The 24,661-nt window shown below is 38.3% G+C and overlaps 1 protein-coding gene across 1 annotated transcript; it reads right to left on the bottom strand.

Moving 5' to 3' along the window:
• Positions 1-24,616, bottom strand: KDSR (3-ketodihydrosphingosine reductase). The gene is made up of 10 exons (XM_086899412.1): positions 24,416-24,616; positions 17,340-17,429; positions 16,150-16,206; positions 11,517-11,582; positions 11,277-11,372; positions 10,123-10,314; positions 8,339-8,422; positions 5,791-5,874; positions 3,885-3,986; positions 1-3,514 (listed from the first exon to the last, which is right to left on the bottom strand). The coding sequence occupies exons 1-10, from the start codon at positions 24,521-24,523 to the stop codon at positions 3,395-3,397; spliced, it is 999 nt and encodes a 332-aa protein (XP_086755538.1). The 5' UTR covers positions 24,524-24,616; the 3' UTR covers positions 1-3,394.
• Positions 24,617-24,661: the final 45 nt, after the last annotated feature.

The following is a 24,661-nucleotide window of genomic DNA, read 5'->3' on the forward strand; positions in this document are numbered from 1 at the left end:
TTTGTTGATTCTCCATTTATTTTGAGAAATATAAAATATGAAAACTAGTTTACAGTTCTGGCACAAAAAATGATGACGCAATAAGCACAAAGTTTCTTTTTACAAATAACGCTATATATCTTTACCATTTAAAAGTGTCTAGTTTTTCACAGCAAAAAAACTTTATTCACCTATGTATTTTTTCCTTATTAAAATATTAAATCTATTTAAATTGCACATGAACACCTTGGTGAAGTAAAATGATAATAAATCTGTATACAAAGCAAACACTCATTGGAATGGAAAAGACTATCAAAGCCTAAACTGAATCTTAAAGGCTGGCCAAGAAAACAAGAGACAAGACACCAACTGATATGGCACAAGTGATTAAACTATCGACAATTAGACAGTAAGTAGAAAGTAAAGCCTATTTGAAGATCTTCAGGGATCTAATACACTGCTAGAACATTTTGATGCAGAGGTTTTGTAACATTTAAACTGGCAAGAGTTTTTCAACTGCTAAACATTTTTCCACAAGATTACAAGGCATCTCCTTCACTTTATATTGGACCTTAAAATGAGTATATTGGTAGATAAGAGAATGTGCATAAAGAAAACAAAACTTACACCAAAGGTTGCTGTAGTTGACAATTTACAATTTTGACAGTGAAACAGTTGAGAAGTTAATCAGCTAAAATTAACATCATTAATTTGCAACAGCAGAAACGAGAACAATGAAAAAGATTATTCTTGCTTTAAAAAAACATACCTTGTTCCAATCTCCACTGCCGATGGGTTCAACCTACAGTTTCACTGTCAATACAACCACTTACACTATGCAAAATCAGGTCTGCAACACTGAAGTGTCTGCAGATCAGGGCCATAACTTTCACCTGGTAGTCTCACTTATCCAGACACTTGCACTGAATTCTATCAGTCATTACTGGGAGGTGAGTGGTGATCCAAGATGTCCAACCTGAAAGCTTTAGAGGCCCAGCTGCCATAGCGTTGCATGTGCTCTGACCTCCTGGGTCATGTTTCTTAAATGCAAACCCTTTAACATTCCAAGTCAAAGATCCAAAAATTCAAGTATCCAAAGGCTTACTGGTTTTAAGTCCTGACCTTCAAGCTTGTGCTGTTACCAAGTCATTTACATAAGCATTTTTTTTCAAACTACAGCACAACCAATTCACCCATTTTGGTATCTTTTCCAGATGGTCAAAAGAGTATTTGATTTGCACCAAAACAAGAATAACATAGATCATAGGGTCTGAAGAAGTGTTCCAAGGCCAGGCTGAATGGAGCTTTGAGCAACCTGGTCTAATAGGTGTCCCTGCCCATAGCAGGGGGGTTGGAACAAGATGATCTTTAAGGTCTCCTCCAACCCAGACCATTCCATGATTCTATGATTAGCATTGTTATGTTGCTTTAAGAAAAACAGCAATGTTGACAATGGATGTATGATAAATGCTCCTTTATGTCATTCACATTAGGCAGCACAGGAAATACAAATGCACACTAGATTTCTTTGCACTGAAGCCAAGCTGTTTAAAAATGCAGTAAATACACTATATTCTCAAAATTAGTATTATATTATAGGCATGCATAACTTCACATATCTAAACAAAATCAAGAGGCAGGACCTAAAACATAGGCTTGGTGAAGAATTCAACAGTGCCTCAACATTTGTAAGCTAATGAATTTTCACCACTTAAAATGAGAGTGCCAGTGTGATCCTCTCCAAAAAATATGTTTATAACCAGGTATTAAAGCAAGTTTAGTTTATGTGAAGAAAATTTGAAAAGTGATCAGCCTAATTCTGAGAGGGAAAAAATTAGCCTCAATAAATTGTATTCTAAGGTTTTCCAGTTAGCCACCTATTTTTTATCTCAGTTTAATTGAATACCTCTTCTTAAATAGAGTATCTTAACGAAAGCAATCAGTTTTGCCTATTTTGGTTGTTAAATATTACTTTCAAAGAAGTGAAAGTGCCCAGTTTTACACATAATTTTAGATTCAGAGTACTGAATGAAAATGGAAATATGACATTGAAAACACAGCAGTGCTAACAAATACAAAATACGCAGCTTTTGAAAAAAAAAGCAGCTCACAAGGCACTTACTATAGTGGTCCATTAAATAAACTGTATACATAGTGCACCCTTAAAACATCATTGTTACGCATCAAGCTTTTTCAGTGTTAAACAAGATTTATTAGAAACAACCACTGGGTTCTGTGTGTTCTGAAGCAGTTATTGAGCAGCCTTGTTTCATATAATGTAAATGAAACAAATTAGAAGTGGGTCATATAAGGAGAGTATTTTATGGAATTTCTCATGTGAAAGCTTTTCCGTGCAGTGATAAAATGCAGTGTGGAAGGCCATTCTGACACACACCTCTCCCCCCTCCTCACCCACACCTCTCCCCACTCCTGACCCCTCTTGCCCTAAAAAGCTACATTCCTGCTACTGGAAGAGCCCAGCATTTTAATTACAATCGATTCTATCATCAACTACTGGTTTGGCTCATCATTTGCAGCTTTGAAATTAATATGCATGAAGTAGCATTAAGCCACTTTCCTCTCCAGAGCAAAAACTGGCAGATTAAGTACCTGTAAAAATTGTACATTGTTTCAATGGCTTAAAATGCTGAGTCATAACTGACACACTTGATACTGGTTTGATTTCTTTCGGTTTTGTTTTGTTGTTTTTTTTTTGTTCACAACATACTTCAAAGGCCAGAAGAGCTACAGACCCAATCACATCTCCTAGCATTTCTCTGTGGGTACGGGTTCTTCATCTCCCTTTAGAAAGTACGCATATATTAAACCATACTTTTTAATTACTCCCACACTGAGAAAGCTTGGATTATACAAACATATTTGAGATCTTCAGGTTTCCACAGTTGTATGTTGGACAGAATAAGGAAAGCTGTCATTGACAGAAGGATCTGTAGATTGGCCAAAGGAAAAGTTAACATTCTAAATCAATAGCACTCCCAAAACGTTAGCAAAAGGTACCAACTTGTTCAGGGACTTCAATCTACTTCAGCCCAGTCTGTCATGGTACTTATTTCATCCATAAGCACCAAAGTGAGAAAACTTAAGTATTTGTCCAGAATTACCTCCCATAGTCCATTCTCAAATTCTATTCTGCAGATCACTTACAAGCTCTCCAAATTCTTTCCAACTCAAATCACCAAAAAAAAAAGGTATCTAATCCTCATTCATACTTTTGCATAGTTTGGCATTTTCTGGATTTGTACTTTTGTTTTTTCTTTCATAGCTTTTGAAGGGACTCCTCTGTCACACATGCAAGTACCTCCAGCCTAAATCCTTCAGGAGCAAAACAGAGTCCCACTTAAGCAGCAAGCTGTCCAGGACCGCTTGACATTCTTCTTTCCACTCAAAGTAAAGATTACTCAGTTTTATCTGCACTTTCAGATTTTTCCCTTTGCATCATGCAGCGACGAACTATGCTGTCAAAACTTCCTAGGTAAAATAGGCCAATGATGCGAAAAATGCCCATGCAAACAACCTGGAAACAGAGAGAAACAGCTTTCAATTCATTTTGGATCCTGAATTGCACCATATTATTGAGTCATAAAATTAAAAAAAAATAAAAAACAGTTCTAGGCAGGCTTTTTATATAATCTTCAGAAAACAAACTTACTAAACCAAGCTAACTATGTAACAGTTCAGGACTAAGCAGCATGGAATACTCTTAGCTCACTCACCAACTTGCTGCTTCAGCTTGAAAATACTGCTGCCATGTAGTAGTAAACCCAAGTGCCACAGTATTAGCAGCCATTTGATGAAAAGCTAATCTGTGTCTGCATAAAATTCTACATCCTGAAATTACTTTAAACTATCAGAAATTATGACAACAGGTACTTCCCAAATCCTACCTGCTGAAGACCTTCAGTAATAGAAGTGACTGGTGACATTCCACTTGTCAATATTGACAGCATGTAACCATCTGATCCAACCGAGCTGTTGAAGTTCCCTTGCTGGATGGAAGGATTAAGAAAACAAAAAGTAATTTACTCAGTTGAGGCAAATCATGATGTGTTTTATTTCAACAGCTACTTTTGATGGACACAGATAACTGATACCACTAACAACAAATATTTGAATGCAAAAAAATATCACCGCAATTAAGAAACAAAATACTCAAAAATATTTTGGGCTGTACAGCAACATTCCAAAAGGCATTCACTTAAAAATGGAAAAAGGAAGCTAACTTCTCTTTAGAGAGAGCATGCTAAATAACTACAGATTTTTACAAGATATAAAGGCTGTAAATTTCTTCTTGAGGCATGCTTACTTCTATAGAAAATACATGACCGTATTCACAGCTGTAAGCATATTTCAGAAGCAGAATGATACCCTCACTCTATCAGATCATCAACCACTACTGTATGACAAATGCAGCTTGCCTTTTGTTAAAATTAGCTTGCTTATCACATGAGATTTGGCAAGGGGGTGTATTTCAAATGCTAGGTAGCAGGTTCTCCTTCACCTACATCAAGGATTTCTAACTGCAAGACACAGCTTGCTAAGAATTTCAGAAGGGAGAAAAGAGGAGGAAAAACACCAGGAAGAAACCCCAAACAACCAAACAACTTTAATTATTTAACAGTAAAACTGCAGTTCTACAGTTCTGACTCCCAAGGCTTCTCTCATTTGTTTTCATTTGACTTTATGCCAGAAAACTGACTTTCTGAAACATTGGAGGACTAAATCTGTGGAATGTGGAAGTGAAAGGAAAAGGTGGAGTTCCTGAATCAGGGTTAGGGGTGAATCTATGCAAAGCAGTAGAGGTTATTAGATCTGATTATTTCCCAACACACACACTTGGGAATACACAAACACCTTCTCATTTCTATTTCAGTCTCTCTGCTGATGGCCAGAGTGCATAAAGACCATGTCTGAACTAATATAGGATCCAAAGTGTAGAAAGTATGGTATAGATATATTAGATGCTTGAGATAAGAGATTAGTTTTCCTTAATACCAGAGGAGAATACTGTGTAGAGGTAGTATTTGCTTTTAAAACAGACCTAATTTTGTGTTTATGGGCTCTATTTCTGAAAACACCGTAAAAACTTCAGAACTGAACACCTGCTGTAGATGTAGACCATGTTGAAGATCAAGAGTGATTGGAACTGCAAAGTAATTAGAGTTTAAGATTCAATGGCTGCTTTGTGATCATGAAATTTCATGTTTGTTTCTATTCTGAGGTGTTTTATTAAGAATGCAGGCATTCCCTAGCACAAAACACTGAAAAAAAAATCCTCAGAAAGGCAATGCAGTAAGAACAGCATTTTATGTATTTTAATCACCCATAAATCACATCCTTCAGATATTAAAAGCCAAAAAAGGTCAACTGCCTTCCTTTATTGTAAAATTATTTTTATATGAACTCATTTTCAAGAAAAATAAGAGAAAACAAAACAAGCTTTTGAGGTTAGACAAATGGTATTTGATATATAAAAAGTCAGTAATTTAGAGCTTTCAAACCAGTCATAATCCATCTTTCAGACATTGCATCATACCAATGCATCATTTTATTCTGTCTGCATACAACTTCAGATACCTTTGACTTCCGATGGACTGTGTAAAATCGTTTGTGGGCACAGTGGCAAAAGAAGAATAAAGAAAACAGCTCTAGTTCAAACTAACCTAAGAGAACTGTTTTGTTGTAATTGGTTTTGCACTTAGCTTAGCCATTATCTTACAGTCTCAAGCAAGCATAACATGTGATCCTAGTCTCTTCAACACAGAACATGGTCGAAAAACACAATTTACTTACTATGGCATCTTTCACTATAACTCTGGCAACTTGCTCTGCTTGGCAAACAGATGAGGTTTCAGAAATCAGCTTCGTCTCTAAGGGCTTTAAGAGAAAAACACCAATTTAAGTTTGACTAACAACACACAGGAGAGAAAAACACGAATGTCAAATTTTAGGTTTGGGTCCTTTGTCACAAATGACATCACTGCTAGCAAGGGGTATCATATTATCACCTAAAACACTGCTTTAAACAAAGGCATAAGCACGCTCATAAATATCAGTCCCATTTTACAGAGGGAAATGACAACACTTCCTTGGTTAGTACTTTTTTGTATATGGTTTATTACTACTTTCAAAGGGTACTTTTTCCCCAAGAATTTTATTTTCAATAGAAGACATCAAAATGCTTACACTATTCAAGATCTATACTGGTTCATTTATGGTTTTTACCAGAAATGAAGTAAAAGATAGGCCTGAAATATTTTAAGATCCTATAAAACAGCTTGCCTTATTTTTTTCAGGCTTACTCTAATACTAGGATTATTATTTTTTAAAAAAGCACTTCTAGGGTAAGGATGAGTAACTTCAGGTTCATCATCACCAATGCCAAATACTAAGGTAATTAAATTTCATAGAAAGGGGCCTACTTCCCAATATCTATAGAATTATGAGTTCTGATTTCATCAACCAAGCTCACTGAATTTTATTTTTTCCTAGTATGTGCATTTTAAGGGTGGCCAAGAGGACATCAGTGTCTGCCAGCAGAAATCACATAAAAAAACCTTTTACATGCATTCCTACAGTGATATGGCTCATGTCATCAGATCTCCATTTCACAGCCCCTTATTTACTTCTGAGCTTACTGACCAGCATCAAATAAATCTGAATGAGATATAGGGATATCAACAGTAATTCAAATACTTTAAATCTGGGAAAAAAATAGCAGCTGTTCAGGATGAACAGCTAAAGTTAATGACATGTTGGGAATAAGGCAGGCAGAAATCAGCTATTAAATGCTTGATCTGGCTACTCAGCTGGCCAAGGCATGGCTGTCATTTTTGAGGCAGCTACCTCAATGGAAAAAAAAAAGAAGGGAAAAAAAAAAAGAAGGGAAAAAAAAAGAAGGGAAAAAAAAAAGAAGGGGAAAAAAAAAAGAAGGGGAAAAAAAAAAGAAGGGGAAAAAAAAAAGAAGGGGAAAAATGGAAGAAAAGAAGAAAAAAGAAGCTGTCTGGGAAAAAAAAACTTTCCTGATTAAACACAGGAAAGCTGTGATTACAGAGAAAAATTAGATGCGAGATAGAGGCATATGTTCTAAGTACTATTAAATACTAATACTAATTCAGTAGGATTAAATAAATTCAACAATAAATGAGTATCTGAAATGTCAGAGCAATGCAATATTGCAGAGATTTAAGGTATACTACCATGCTAGGAGCAGGTCATCTAAAGAGGTCATATAGGCTAAAACAAAGCATAATTCTCTCCTAAAAGATAAGACTTTTTTGACAAATGAGATAAATCTCTCTGAATCTCTTTCAAAGAGAAATCTTAGATGAACAGTATATTCTGCTGGTGCCTGCTGGCTCCCTGAAATAGGCTATTATGAAGGAAAAAATCCTAGAGAATATGCAAGCTATACAAGTATCTGCAGATGTCTAATTCTGGCACTTTATGCGGATGTGTGGGAGTATACATTTAATACAGAATATCTGTATCAAGAAATGATGAAGTAAGAATTGTGTTATACAATCCCTACTGATTCCTATTCAAAGGGTGAAAGACAAAATGGAATTCAAACTCAATTTCCAATTATACGTGATGGTGCATGTTGAAAAGATGATAGCCTTAGATACCAGATTTCTAGTTCACAGTATGCAAATCAAAAATAGAGAATTTTTTTCTCATTACCTGATGCTGTAAGTCTGAACAGGGGGTGTGAATGTGATTTTTAGAATTATACTTCACATATATGGACATGGCAAATGACAAGGTGTGACTAAAGGTCAAACTTTCATTTTTAAGGTAATCCAAATGAAAAAGGCCTTGTCCTGCTGCTGACACATCCTTCTGAAAAGCGATACGGTCATTTCCACTATGAACACAGTGCCAGAGAATTTCCTGTCTACTGTAATACTACCAAACAGCCATTACTGAACTCTCTCATTACATGTATCATGTATTCATACAATATGATTTAGTTGCAGGCTCCACTGAAGGAACTGAGGTTTACTTTGATCTGGCACATCTATCACAACAGCCACACATTATCAAAGATGCAAAATAGGAATATTATTTTTGGTTAATTAAGCTTTAGTATTAAAACAAATAGTGATTTTACAGTTTACCGTCCCACACCAATATTGAGATTGCATGCAGGAATATTCCGCAATGTTTCAGATCTTAAAGGCAAGTATTAAAGCATCAGAATAAGAAACTACACAAAATTATCCTACAAGCTATATAACTGAGTAGTTAAAAACTGGTAAAATTGAAGTGTTTAAGAGTACTTCTTAAAATCTTAATATGCTTTAAAAATACTGATTTCAAGAACTGAAGGACAATTTACCTTTGTTTTACTTTCTTCTGCAAAGCCAGGAGTATCAGTATCTGGAGGATAGGCCACTGTTACGTAGACATTGTAAGGTTTCACCTGTGTTTTACAAAAGCATTAAGTTTTATCTTAATACTGACAGTCTTTACATTTCCCTTATAATTTCATCAGTATCTCTTGTAATTAAGTTCAGCAAGCATGAATTCAAATTGCTTCTAGGGTTAAGTACTCAGCAATTTCAAGACTCGCAGCTTTGTCAACTGAGAAAGAAAACAGCAAAGATTTTAAGAAGGTAGTTGTGGTGCTTGTTCTAATAGAAGTCCCTAAAAACTCTACAAATTATTTGATGAATCCTGGTGCTTTTAAAGACATTTAGTAAGAATATTAAAATAGTTTAGAACTATAATTTTACCAATTTCACTTTCTATAAAAAGATTAAACCACTGTCAAATAACAGTACCCAACACTTATAAACACAAGGCAAAAAAGGCTTTCACCAAGAAAAAAAACCAAAAATGTAAAATTTGAATTTTTTATCTTTAAGATGTATACTCAAGTCTCAAGGCTTTTCAACCCATGGTATAAACTTGCAAGAGGTCAAAGTCTAAGGAGACAAAAAAATAATTGGAAAATGTGAGGGAAAATGGAAGGTCTTACATCAAAGATTGTATTTAGTTATTTATTTGTACATGTCATGAAATTATATTGCTTAGTGCAATCCTATTCAAACTGCTACAATGCAAATCTGTACTCCAATACAAATAAAAAAAAGCTTTTAATGAAAATATCCAGAGGGCTATGATAAAGCTAAATGTTGTAAAACACTGACCATTTATGAGACATTCTGTATTGAAAACACTTCGTGAAATACCACACCCATAAACACCCTATTTTCAGTCTTGAATAATTTAGTCTTCATGTAAGTATCTATCACCAGTCTGAAGAAAGACCCTGCACTCACAGTGTTCTACTCAGCAGACCAGAAATTATTAGAGGCAGTTTTACCCCACATTCTTATCCTGGTCAAGGCATACAACAGGGACTATGCAAGGGTCTGGAACCAAACAAAGGTGTTTTGTATATAAACACTTAATTACTCAAATATATGTTCTTGACAGGAAAATGACAAAAGTAATTTTCAAATCAATTTTATCTGTCTGACTGCAATGTACTTACTCACCTTGTTCCACTGAATAATGAAAATAGTGTTTGTTTGGTTTTGGTCTTAAACATAAGCTTAGATCACTGCAGGATATAAAGCTCATATATTCATCAAAATATAGAAGGGTGAGTTCACTGCAAACTGATTTTTTTTTTTTGTGAAAAATCCTCTAATTCTAACTTAGGAGTTCTACAGTTTCGTAAGGCTCAAATATCACTTACCATGGACTCTCAAACAAACTGGCAATCACTGGCCTGTCTCTCATGTATCCATGTGATATCTTCAATATCATTTTGCACTTAGAACCTTGAAGAAGGCCTTTTAATCAAAAGTCTTAAAAATCTAGTCCTTTAATTAAAATAAAAGATTAAAAAATTGTCTGCACAGGTGGTCATACTCAGTTTTAGGAACAGATTCAATCTATTCCATCTTATGCAACTGAAATCAGGTTAGTTTCTGCAACTCATGCAGAGAAATAGGATTGTAATGCTGACAAATGAGGGCAAATAACACACAGATATTATCAATGCTGCACAATACAAACCCCCCCCAACCTATTTAAATTAAAATGTCCTGTGCTGACAGCTAACACAAAATTGTTTATAATCAAAATTACTTAAAATTATTGCACACATACCTCCATTTGCAGGGCTTCAGCCAACCCTCGAAGAGCAAATTTTGTTGGAGAATAAGCTGTATATCCAAACAGGCCTAACTGCCCAGCCTGAGATGAGACAAATACAATCCTTCCCATTCTGCGTTCCTTCATGGTAGCGATTACTGCTCGGCTCGGGTAAACACTCCCCAGGTAATTGACTGCCATTAATCTCTGTACAAACAATATCAGTATCTGAGTATTTGAGTCACAGATCCAGAATTCTTCAGCTGTTTGGTCTTATTTATCAAAAAACCCCTATTTCTAAGTCTGCTTTAACAATCAAGTTCACCAGATCTGTTCTGGCAAAAGAAACAACTGTTTTCTATTCTACAGATTCATAAACTGTTTTATAGCTAAAAATCTCACTCCAAGCCAAAAGAAATCCTGTAAGTCTTAATAGCATCCAGGATACTGATAGGACTGTGAACCATATGGCCTTGAAGGAAAAAAGAATAGTATTTCAGGGAAAATCTAACCTGAACAGCCTCCAGGAAGCAATCCATTTATGCATGATGCATGAAAACATACTGAAAGTTTAAAGAGCTTTCTAAAACAGGAAACAGGAAAAACGCTACGTATTTACACGTTTCAGAGATTTTATTCTTTGCCAGGATAAAGGGAAGTCTTTAATTTCATTCTCTACAAGACCTAAAACACAATAGCCTATACAAGCCATAAAATGGGTGATTCAAATTTATTATAAAATTATGCCCCTTTAGTATTTTCAGATGATTCAGCATTATCCGTAGATTAATGGAGGCCCGAGGGCTGCGGGCAAAAAGTAACCAAAACACAGGTGATTTTGGGGTTACTTTTCTGTCTTTTCATCAGAGCAGCAGCTTCTCAACTGAAACAACTTGTGCATCTCAGAATTGAAGTCTGATAACAGCTGCATTTTTCTTAAACAGGTTAAAAATATTTCTGAAAAATCTTCAAAAGAAAAAAATGAAACTGTGTGAAATCGTTAGGGGAGAAGTTAGAGGCAACTCTTGCAAATCTGAAGATATTCTGACAGCTAGCACAAGTCAAGTGTAACACTGTTCAAGTCTGCAGACACAGGAATTCAATCTAATAATTAGAATGTTAAAATAAGAAATTATCATATGATGAAATAAAAAAGTATGCTCACTCACTTCAAAAGAATTCACTTCAATATCCTCAAATTTTCCTGTAACTGATGTTCCTGCACAGTTTACAAGCATGTCAACTGGCCCCAACTTCTCCTGAGCCTGGAAGAGGGGACAGAGGTTAAGATATTCTTTATGAGGAAAGAACCTTCCTCTATCACCATACCAAATATGAAACTATTTCCAACACAAATACAACACACAGAAGTTTCTTCAGACATGTAGGTGAATCAGTTCTTTTCTCACCTGTTTTAGAACATTCTCCACCTGTTCGTAGTCTTTAGACACATCAACGGAAATACAAAGTACAACCTAGAAAAGAAAAGTGAAAGAACATTTTCACAACACATTACATCCAGTAATTGTTAACTTAGAGACTTTCAAAATGAAACAAGCCCAATGTCATGTCTTTTCCACAAAAAAAAAGTCTTTTTGACAAGATATTCTGCACTTCTTCAACACTGGAGAAGCAATTTCTGCTACCTCAAGCTCCTCCCCCTCACACACAGGTTCTAGTATAATAAAGATTACATTAAGAACAAATAATCACCTCATGATCTTCAAAGTGTCGACTCATGTACAAAGTACAGTTTTTAATTTGAAACACTATTGACTGAGTTATTTATATGACATTTCGTAAGAGCTATTTTAACTGGGACAATCAAAATTCCCCAATGATATATTTAACTTTCATCAGCTAAACGTAAGTCAAACCATTGGTATGGCTTAGGCTCATCTTTAAAGAAAAAATGGTTTTTTCCACCTCATAGCAAGGCATGGTTGCAGTGTTACCCTGAAACAGCAGCATCAGCACTGCAAAAAAAAAAATCTACCAAAATTTAGAAAGTGTTAAAAACCTGCTAATTTTAGTACTTGCAATGCACACTACCTCCTTATTTCATGATTTTTTTTTTTTTTTTTTTTAAGAATAGTAGTAAACTTAGTTGCATAATATTTAATTGGGACACCTCAAGGACAAAACAAAAATAAAAATTCTTTGAGAAACTGACTCATTGCACAGTGTCATAAATAGCTAAAATAGTGAAGGCATGTGTCCATATTTACTCCTTGTCTGAAAATCAGACATTACAGGGTTTAGTTTCAAAGGTGCATAAAAATTAAAATAACCAGGGAAGCAAGAAGCAGAGGGGAGGGGTGGGCAGGCAGAATGAAGGAAAACAGGTGGTTTTCTTGCAGCTGAAAGTTGGGCCCTGCTTTCCTTGAAAGTTATTGACTACTTTCAGCAACATGGTCTCAGAATCTAGATTTTTCAAGCACCTTCAAATCAACTTCTGGCCTAAGAACGCACTGCTTCTTTTGGATTACCACTTCCAAACTGCAAGACTGCTGCAAACATCAGGTACTGACAAATAAGCTACTCTCTCTGCTAAGCCATCAGCAGAGCTCTGGGGCAATTCCTCATCTTGAACAGAAAAGCCATCTCCTGTTGCAATAATAGGAGGGATTCCTGTATTCTTGTTCCAACTTCCATCCTTTCTGTTACTTGGGTTAATTAATTTAAAAGTCAGAGATGAAATAAATCAAAGTCATCAGTAGTTTGTAACAAGTATGCTCATGACCACTTATCATGGAGCGCGTGGGCAAACACACACCAAAAAACCAGACTCACCACAGTGTAACTAACTGCTTTGGCAGCCAGTGCTTCATCAGTCCTGCCCCTGGTCAGACTGTGACACTTCTTAGCTGTATAAACAGAATCTGCCTGCCATTCTTGTACAGCAGGTTACCTATTCCTGCCTCCCAGCACTGTGTGTAGTTGGACAGCAGAGTAAACTTGTGGCTCAAGTTATTGGCAAGAATCCCCTTAAGACATTTATTACATTTTGGAAACATTAATCTTTCTCATAAGTTTAAGAACAAAACAGCAGCTGAATGCAAACAACATTGAATTATCATCTGTATGTCTTTGCCAAGATCAGTGAGGAGATGGAGTAAATCTCTATAAAAATTGGAGCTATTTGTTAATTTAACAGATTGCATAGATTAGTTACACTGTGAACAACACACTCGGGAACTACCACAGCTTTATTGACTACTGTAACATTTTACAATTCACCTCTTTGCTTCTATTATCACATATTCTTTCTGCTCCATATACTAATTACCTTTACTCCAAAATATGGATCATAGATCCACATCTAGGACACAGAATATGCTACCAGAAGTAGTCTTATGCCCAGCCCTGCTCATTACATTTTGTTCTAAACATTGTGTGGTGTTGGTTCATTCATAAAGCTTTCCCCAATAAAAGATCAACCCAACCCCCAGTAAAGTAACTGAGAATATTCTATATTAGAAAAATGATTTTAAAAATACTGGAAAAAGACTTGAAGGGTAAGGATTTTGCTCTAATGCACAATTACATCCATAGAGGCTGCACCATCAGCACTCAATCACATATGAATGTGAAACATAAAGGTACATATAGGCCAGACTCTGGTTGTCAATGCAACTTGGTTTCAAGTTGTCTAGTATCCAAGAACTGAACAGTGACAGCACATGCCCAAGAAAAAAATAATCTTTCCTGAGAATCTCTGCCTTTTAGCTTGACATTGGAACATTCAGTGTCTTAAATAACTTAAGAAAAGGGTCCTTGGGAATCTCATGAAGTTCAACAAGACCAGGTACAAGGTACTGCACCTGGATTGGGGCAATCCCCCCCGCCACTGATGCAGGCTGGGGCATGAACAGCTCCAGGGGAGCCCTGCTGAGAAGGCCTTGGGGGTGCTGGGGGATGAGAGGCTGGACATCACCCAGCAGTGTGCACTCACAGCCCAGAAAGCCAAATGTGCCCTGGGCTGTATCAAAGGCAGTGTGGGCAGCAGGGGAGGGAGGGAATTCTGTCCCTCTGCTCTGGTGAGACCCACCTGGAACCCTGCATCCACCCCTGGGGCCCCAGCACAGGAAAGACATGGAACTGTTGGAGCATGTAATGATAGGACAAGGGGAAATGGCTTTAAACAGAAAGTAGGTTTAGATTAGATATTAGATAGAAATTCTTTACTGGGAGGCACTGGCACAGATTGGGCAGAGAAGCTGTGGATGCTTCATCCCTGGAAGTGTTTAAGACCAGGCTGGATGGGGCTCTGAGCAATTTGGTCTAATGGAAAGTGTCCCTGCCAAGAGCAGGGGAATTGGAACTAGACAATCCTTAGGGTGCCTTCAAGCCCAAGCCATTCCCTGACCCTGTGATCTAGTAAAGGTAACAGTCAGTGCATGTTATCTATACCAGACATCACCTCTGTAATCTTTTTGTGCAGCTTCTCCGTTCATCTACTGTCACTTTACAGCTTTTGATCTGTTGCTCCAGTGCCAGCTCTGCCCCACACTCCCTGCCTTCTCCAGTTCTGTTCTTTCCATTCAGATCAGCCAGGCTTTCCCGAGAACACGTCCGCAACCCAACAACAGCTACAGAGGAGCCAGCCTGCCCATCACCTCCACTGCCAGCGGCTTAACCTGGCTGCAAGCCTGAAACTGCTTCTGCAAAAAAAGTCCTAGTCAGTCCACACTGGAGCTTGTTCAGCTTTGAAGGTGCTTTTGGAGATTTTCACTGAAACATGCACCGAATAATAGTCTTTTAAAAAGTCTGCATCTATCAAGCTAGGACAGATTTTAACAAGAACACCCTGACACAGTGTTTGACAAGGGATTAACTGTAATGCTAAGCTTGGGAAACTGCTACAGCAGCTAAAAGAAAATGGTTATCAGGATTTATTTTTTTTTTTTTAATGGGCAAAATACACCTTCTCCTCACCTCAAATGGCTTAGATTCTCAGACAAAGTTGATCTGAGTAAGGAAGCATGCACAGAAGAAAAACCAGCTTGAGCCATTTGACAATAGTATAAGGAAGCAGACAGAAACTTCTTATAAATGGAGATATTAAAAAATTTTGTATCGGCTACTATACAAATACTATACAATATTTGCCTGCAAATATTCAGCTTTTTTTCAACAGCATATCTAATTCATCAATTCAAATCCCTAAAGTTCTTGAGAACTTTAAAGTAAGTTCTCAAGTGTAAGCAAATTATCAAATCAGCTGGGATTCAGGGACCCCCCAAAATTATGGACAAATAAATTGTTTCTATTTGTGATCAGGAAAGGAGCTTAGCTACTAAGTTGCCTTCATGAGCAACAAAGTTCTGGAACACAAGAAGTCACAGCTGTTAATAGTTTCTGTACTTTTTCCCCTCTCCCCTTCATTATTAGAGGTAAGAAAAAATAATTTTAATTTATCACCTCATGTTCACGCATGTCTTGAACACAGCAAGCTTAGCTATTCTAAGCTAGTACTTCTGCAAGCTCTAAACCATTGCCTTCATGCACAAGTGCATTATGTATTTAGCAAAGCAGCTTCTATGTTTAGAAGTCTCAGAACTTCACAAATTGTGTAACTGGTATAGTACTGAGTAAGGAAAAGGGACAAAGGTATGACGTAGTGAAATAAGCCTGGGAACAAGCAACTAAAACGTCTTTCCCAAGACAGATGCTGTATTTATGAGTTGCAAAAAATATGGTATTTGAGGGAAAAAAAAAATTGGTTCTTCTACCTAATTTGAAAGAATAAAATGCTTATCAAGTGACAGTAAATTGTAGCTATCCAGAAAAGCATTCTACACCTACAGATGAAGACATCTTTTTCTAAGAAAAGCAGGCTAATGCACCAGCTAGGCAACATCAAATATAGCAAGATCTCAGAACATCTCATGTAAACAGACTGGCATTCCTGAATCTAAATACTGAGTCCTCACTCAGTTTTTGTCAAACAGCTGTGTTTTATAGACAGAACCAGTGAACTGTGTTGTAGTCACTGTCTTAAACAAGACACACAACAGCCCCCCTTGGCAGTGAACTTACCTGCTTGTCATTAACAGAGTACTTTTCTATTTCCTTCTTTGTCTGTAACAGCTTGTTCTGAAATGGACACAAAGACAACTGAAATGTAATTCTGAGAGCAATATTAGTCCTCAGTACTTCAGTAAGGCTTAAAAACATCCCCTAAAGCCCCCCAAAGTTACACTCAACTAGTTACAGCATTTTACTGTCATTTGGAAGACTTACAAAGAATTAATGAAAACATGAAATTTGTCAAGAACTCACTTCTCTGTTTTTCTCTTTGTGCTCTAAAGCCAGTAATGACTTCTATAGATTTAATGCTTTTGTTTCATTCTACAGAGAGCACCTAAGACTGTAGGTATTGACTCTTCTCCTTTATTTCACCTCTATTTTATATTTATGTGATATTACCTAAACCCTCCTGCAGAATAATCACTGGCATGAAATCATCAAACCCCAAAAAGCTGATTAATTCAAAGTGCAATAACCCTTTCAAGAAAAATTCTCGTAATTCTGACTACATTCAAGGTTATGTAAAGTAAGTTCTCAAGTGTAAGTTAATCAAATCAGCTGGGACTGAGTGACCCCAAAAAATTAAGTGTTTTTGTTTCAAAAATAATTAGGGGTTTTTTGCAACAAATAAAACAACAGCCTGCTCTGAAAACAGAGTAATTCCAACTAAATTCTGCACACCTTAGTTAAAAAAACAACAACAAAACCAATAAAACAACAACACAAAAAACCCCCAACAAATCAATGCTTTTTCTTCTGAAGCTGTCTTGAGGAAGAGTTTTTCCAGTAGTAAAAAATATGATATAATGCCGATTAGACACCAGCAGTGTTTGTGAATTTTAGAGATGATTGAACTCCCACATGTCACTGTAGGCAAAATCTACATTTTTAACCAATATAGGCGTTTCCTGATTTTGTGCTCTGGGACACATCTAGACATAACAATGACATAACAAATGACAACAACAAAAGCAATAGCATTGGCAAAGTTTTAAGGCAAGCTAATCACAAATTCCATGCTAGGCTATGCTTCTTAAAAAGGCAGCCACCTCTGCTATTCAAATGCATTAATTTGGAATGCTTAGGGTCCCCTTAAAATATACACTGAAGAAGTATGAATAATCATCATTTCCTGAATTATTCCCCACCTATACAGATTTTGTGAACAGTTTAGCCCATAAAATTTCACACACACTTACCTCATCCCTTGCAATCAGTGTTATGAAAGCACCTTGCTTATAGCATTCAATAGCAATACATTTTCCAATCCCACTGGAGCCTCCAGTTACCTAGAAGTTATTTGAAAATATCAGTGTTAGTCCACTCTTCTCATCCCTTCTCACATTTGTATGAGTCAAATCACATGAAAATTCTAAAAACATACTGAGATTAAAATATCACCCGATGAGATACAAGGAGATGCACTAAAGTTAGCTTACTTACTCTAGGAGTATGAATGAAACATAAGATCTGAATAGATCAGTGAGCCTTTGTTTCTACCCTAAAACCAGTTTTACCTCAGTTGTAATTTTTGGCCATTTCTGTTGTCACTTACGCCTAGACCACTCCCACGTGGGTGCTCTCACATGTTCTGGAGGCTACATTTAGAAGTTTTCAAATTACTATTAATGCCATGATAGTGCCATTACATACTGCCCTTTCATACCTGCCCACAGCAGAAATTACTAGTAAAATCAACATGGCAGATTGCTTTCTGGAGATGTCATTATGTAAACATAAATAGAAAACACCTTCTTTCTTACTAAAAGAAAAAATACCATTAATTCAACAATTGGCCCTTTGTAGTGTATTTTTCAGTCTCCCAGTCAGAACCTTGAACTTCCCCCATTCCATCCTGCTATTTCATTTTAGTGGGGATGACAGCACCTAAACTTCCATAACCTTTTTTTCTTCCTCCAAGCCATAACACCTGGATAGTCTTATACACAAACTGGAAGTTAACATTTCATTAAAATTAGACAAATACAGGTTGATGGCTACAGTCCTGCATCATATGCTACAGGAATGTACCCTGACAAATCATACCAACATACAGGTGAAGGTCACCCTACCACCTCTCTCTCACTACCCTCAATAAACCTACTTATGAACTGCCTGTGGAACAAGATGGAGATAACAATCCTGACCTCTCTTTTTGAATAAAATAAACATGTCTGCCTGACATCTTTAGGCGACTTGGATCAGTCTCAGTCTGCATGTGCCTTTGGTTATAGGACACTGGTGTCTTCCTTACATACCCAAGTTATTTGAATTTTCCTTAAACAGCATATTAAAAGTCATATTGAGAAAATTTTGGAACAAAATACCTAGAAGCAGTTATTTTAAAGAAAAACACATTGATTGAGTTCAGAAGAACTGGAAGAAAATGAAATTCAGATTTCTTCAGAAATCATCACCTTTTGCTCTTTATCAAAACATTTCCAAAGACTCCAGCAAAAGATTACCTCCTTCATTTTAAGAAAATAGAAGCCAGTCTATTCTATCTAGTATTACAGCAAAGATCCCAATCTCTAACTACACATCCTATCAAAAGCCTTGTGTTGTCTCCTCATTAGGCAATGTCTCAGTTTTGTTTTCAGAGGTGCATTATCCTCAAAATTCTTTCCACTCCCAGAGGCAGTAAAGTCAGAAGAGTCAGAAGTACATTCCCATGAGTCACTAAACTCTTCTTTCATTTGAGTATTTTACCACTAGCCTTCAAAAACAGCTTAGTGCAAATAAAATAATCCCAGCAAAGATTTACAACACAATCCACAGTTTCTGACTGGCTCATCTTGAGCTGCAAATGGGCCAAGAATGGGTGTAGCACTCACAAAGACTAATTTGGGCTCTTTAGGCTTCCTCTGTTATTAGAGAGAACTGCTTCAGATTAACTTCTAACTGACTCTGCAAGATCAGCTTCACACTACCCAAACCTTTGAGGATAACTGCAAGATGCGTCCCGTTCTAGAAGCACAAAACCCTGCCTGAAGTATTATGAACCAACGATGACAGCTTTCAGAGTAAATAAGTCCATAAGAGTGTGAATGTTAACTATTGATTTGGGACTTGAGCACAACCACAAAATTAATGTAATGCTTTATGACGGAAAGAAGTAATAAATACACTGAAATTCTTAAAATAGATTGCAATATTTCAATATGTATCTGAAAAGATTAAAATAGTTTGATACATTCAGGTAGACCTCAGATCCACAGTACGTGTCAGATGCTTCTACAGGTCAGCAGCAGGTACACCAGCACTAATCAGTGGGCATGGAAGACTGTTCCAATTCCAATTTTTGGTGAGACTGCTGATTATTACCAGCACAAACTGGTGACTATCAGGAATGGGTCAACAACACCAGTGCTTGAGGAATTCTCTGCAGGTGAAGGTACTGACACCAAGCCCCCAGCTTGTCAAACAACACTAACACCCATTTCAGAAAGACAATGTCTGAAGTCATGAAAAAAACAGAAAAAGGAAGTTTTTATTTACAGTCACACCCAAGAACACTGGATAGAGCTCATGTCAGATTGGTCAGTGATAAAGTGCAGTATCAGTTAACAGGGAACTTTAGCATTTAGGCTGGAGGCTGCTACAAGCATGTTGGAGGTTGTTACTCATTGCTCAGGAACATTCACCATAAGTGCTAGTGTAATAGCAAAGAAGAAAAATAAAAATCCCCAACACCAGTGACCTAAGCAAATCTGTGAGGTCTGTTAGGTATGTAAGATCCTAACACATGCCCAAAACTAACACAGGAGCACACACCTACTCTGTTAAAGACATTATTACAATTGCGCTTGTGGCCAATGGTTCTACACTGCTACTGCATTTCCATTAATTTCAGACATTTGAATTGCCCCCAATCCCATTTTTAAATTTTACTGTAACTCAGAGGGGTTACCAAAAATAAAAATCTGGCCGCTGCAACTCAAATCACAGATTAGTATTTTGACAAGAAGGCACAACTGAAACTTAGTATTAATTCAGATGTTCAGAATGCAATACTACCAACCCTTGAGCAGTGTTACTAAGCCATTTCTATGCTTAAAAAGAACTAGGTACCAAACTAGGTATGCTAAAAAGTACCCGGCTCCAACTTCTTGATCTATGATCCTTGATAATAGAGTTCAATTTTAAAGAATCATAGGATTTATTTCCCCCTTGTAAGTGGAAATGGTGGGATGAGGTATGGAAAATTGATCTGTTAGAGCTTTAAATTTGAGATACTGGAAATTCACTTCAATTGGTGAGACAGTCCAAATCCAAATCAGCTGAACTGTCATCAGAAATGATACAAATCAAGACTTGATATGGCCTCTCCAATAGAACTCAATCACTTTCACTTTGAACTGGACACAAGCTGGCAATGCTTTTAGACACTGCTCTGATAGAGGTTCTACTGAAACAGAATGTGACTTTAATGTGCTCTAAGTGGTTAGCACACCTGACTAGACTCAAAATGACCTCTTGTCGAACCACTCGGATGTGTCCAAACCACAGATCTTATCAGCCCCAGCACAGGGGTGACGGTGTCACCAAGACACAGGTGACACCAAGATGGGCCTTCCATCAAGCCAACCACAGCTACCAGGCCAGGCTCTGCACAGAAGTGGGGAAATTACTGGACTAGAGATGACCCATGTGCAGGAGGGTTTGGCACATGGGTCGTAGTTCATCCTGAACTACATCCACATGGAAAAGGGCCCTTGTCAAGCTCAATGGGAGACAGTCCCTAGCAGGTAACATCTTTCCATTTCCTGCCATTGCTAATCCAAACTTTAATAAACTGCATTCGTAACACTGAGACCTCAAGGGTTTGGGTCCTCCTCAGAAATTCAACTTGCTTCTAGAAAGATTATGGCTGAAACAAGGGGAGAGGATTAGTATTAATATTTAGGCAAGGAGCTTTTAAACATCACTCAACAACTTTTGTAGAGAAACTTAAGAGAGAGAGAGCATGTAGAGAGCAGGTGTAACATACCTGACAAAAGGCAATCAAATGTGGTCCAAGTGAGCTCGATGCAAATGCAGCAGTGGTAACTGCCTTAGCCTATTTTCATATTCCTGTCTACTGTTACAGCCAGCTACCAAAACAGTAGCTTATTCCCACAGAATCTGACATGCACTAATTTGTAGCCTGAGCCCAAAGGAGAGAGATAAAGCCAATGGCAAAATAAGAAATTTATAAAACTGCCTTCTGAATCTCAAAGCACGAAGAAGTTCAGCACATCTCTACAGCACAAAAATAACTTTTACACCCTTTCTTTGAGAATGTTTTCCTAATCATACCAGAAGTTATAAAGTATTAAGCATCTAAGAAGCATCTTGTTTAAAATAAGCTAAACCCAATGCCTGAGCCAATTCAAGAGCAGAAAAAGCCATTACCATTTAATGGTGCTAGCTGCAATAAAGAAAATACATAGCAGATAAGGGAGGAGGGGGGACAGGGGGAGGGGGTGAGGAACCCACAGGATTAGACGATGAGTAATTTGGAACTCTCTAGACTCTCACTCTGAATAGCACTCCTATTATTTTCTAAGAAAAAAGAGACTCTTATAATTCTATGATTTTTCCAGAAAGCATGTCTGGCCTAACACAGCAAGGGCTTCCATCATGCAAATGGCTGTGGGAGAAGACAAAGGAAAAAAGAAACCCCAAGTTTTCTGCTTCAAATTCCTATCCCAAATGGCAGCCAGAGCAAGTTATTTAGTCGTAACTCGGGCATCTCCTAACCATAACTGCTAGAAGTAAAGAGAAATAATTTTTCTGAAGGATTAGAAGTGAAGAGAATGCTGACTTAAGTTGAAAATTCACTAACAGCCTCTGAAATTGCCCAATGACCTTCCTTCAGAAATGTAACAGATATAGTTTCATTATACTTTCAACAGACCCCTAGAAAGAAATGTTTCTAGGGAAGACTGACTTTTTCTGCTTCAGTAAAGCAATTTATTCAGGTATATTCTGAAAAATTATAGTGTGCAATGACAATCACTTGCCCTCTTGAAAGGGCTCAACCAGCTACAGACGCAACTTACAGGCCATTATTCTTTTATTTCTTGCAATAGTGGGTTTAACTGAGGCTGGATGCTTGAGCAGATTTTGATATTTTTCTGTGAGGAGACTGCAAATAAACCCTTACATAATGTTAGGGTCCTTAAATATTTTCATGAAGTCTCTCAGTCATTTCAGTAACAGAAAATACTTACTTTAATCACATGCTTATGATTAAAGAATTCACTTTACACACACAACATGGAAAGTCTTCTTGAACAGTATTTCTGATTTACATTATTATCATCCAATACTCTTCCTTATGCATGACATTAGGGAATCTTAAACCCACAAGTACAAGTGTCCAGCATTATTAACAGCACCTGCACATCTAAGAACTAGTGACCTCCAAACCAACTGTTCCATATTTCATTAGTTTGCATAAACACTTTAGGAGCGTAACTGAAGTGAAAATAAAACAAGCAGTTCTACAAGTGGTGACATCGATAAAAGCGTTTGCCGGTAGATTTTCATTTGTATCATCAAGTTCAATATATCTTACAGCCTTTTTCTTCATCAATATATCTATAAAGTTAGTTTTCTAGTTGAACTCCTAATTTTATAGGACTTGCAGGAATACTGTTTTCCAGACTTCCACTAGTACCAAACTGAGCTTAAACTGCTAATTTGCAGAAATGGTTACAGGGAGGCTTCTCCAACAAGAAGAGTCTCTTCATTTTCAACGTGAACTTGTTTAAATGGACCCTTTCGATCAGAAGAGCCAGCAGAGTAGCTTTTAAAGAGTTTAATCACTATACAGAATGAACAAAACTGCATGTAATCGCTGCACATATAAATAAATAAAACCAATCAACCAAAATCCATTTAAGTTTTTAAGTTTGATATTCTATTTCTTCATGAAAGTCACAGAAAGCCTGTAAGTCTCCCTCACCTTCGCCCTAATAATCATTACTCCTGCAGGGAAAGAGCCGTAACCCAAGAACCTTAATGCAACCTCGAACACACCTCACACACAATATGATGCTGTAAAGCCAGTTACAGCACCCAAGTTAACACCTACTTCATAAAGCAACTTGGGAGCACTGTTGCAACTTGGAAACATCTTAATCATTCTGGGGACAGCTCCATCCTCCGAAGAGGAACTCCAAAAAATAATGGTGAAAAAAACAAACCAAAACTACTCACAGCAAATTTCAAAAACATTAAACTGCAGCTTCTCTGCACAATACATTGGAGATAAACTAAGAAAGCTAATTCTAGGACGCAAAATCTTTTGAACTGCTTAACTCATTTGCTGCCATGTGGTCAAATTCACTACTTTGTGATCCCTCTGACAGCACCTGGGCAGTATTTCCCCCTTCTTCCATCTCCCTCTTCCCAAGCCACGTACTCATACAACTTCCAGTGATGTACTACTCATGGACTCTTTCAACAGCACGCTCTTCCAAAGACTTCCTTTTACCATCTTGTCAAAATATTGCTCAAAGACATCCATATCAATGCGCTTAAAGATGAAAGGGCGCCCAAGTGTCATCTGACCACTTCCTTTGTATTGGTTTTTCCATTTCCTCATATCTGACTTGGTTTTTTAGACCAAGGAGATCACAGATTTGGCCTTTGGTTTATACGTGTGTACACACACCACTCCACTACCCTGGCAGATGCTAAAAGAAAATAAAACTCGAGGTAACCGGTGGCTTGGAGAGTACAAAAGGAATGTCTCAAAAAGCCAGCGCTGAGATTGGAAGATGGTGACTCAGACCATCGCCTTAAGCCAACCGGGACACACAGCGGTTGTCAGAGCCATCGGGACAGGTCATTTCCTTATCATCAGGGACTTGTGGCTCCCGGTGTTTTGGTAGCTCGGGGTGCCACTGCCAGCTTTGCAGGATTCCTCTCGGACCCGCGGGCAGCCCGGGGGCTGGCGCTGCCCGGCCGCCGGTCCCGCTCCGGGCGCGCCCCAACCTCCCTTCCCCGCCGAGAGCCTTCCCCGCTCTCCCCGCCCGCAGCAGCAGTCCCGCGGCTGCCAGCGGGGCACTGCCCGCAGCCTGCGCCCCCACCTCGGAGAAAGCGGCTTCCTTCCCTCCCTCCTTCCCTTTCCCGGCGCAGGGCGGGCGGCTCGGGAGCCACCCCGCCGCCTCCCCCGGCGCCGAGGCCGAGCGGCAGCGCCCGCCCGCTGCTTCCTCCCGCGGCGGAGCGGGACGGCGACCGGGGACCCCCGCCCCGTGCCCTCCCCGAGGGGTGCCGCACTCACCACGACGTGCGCGCCGGGCAGCTTCAGAGACTTGGGGCTGATAAGCGGCGACACCATGTAGAGGAGGAGGACGAAGGCCACGATGAAGGCGGCGGCCAGGAGCAGCATGGCTTGGGCTGCGCCGGCAGAGGAGGGGCAGCGGGCGGGCGGGGGGGGGGCCGAGCCCCTCGGGCGGGTGCAGCGGCGCGGGGGTCGCGGGGCCGCCCGTCCGCTGCCCGTGCCGCGGCGGGACCGGCGGGGACGGCG

This window comes from Cyanistes caeruleus, chromosome 1 (assembly GCF_971803275.1).
Source record: "Cyanistes caeruleus chromosome 1, bCyaCae1.hap1.1, whole genome shotgun sequence".
NCBI lineage: Eukaryota > Metazoa > Chordata > Aves > Passeriformes > Paridae > Cyanistes > Cyanistes caeruleus.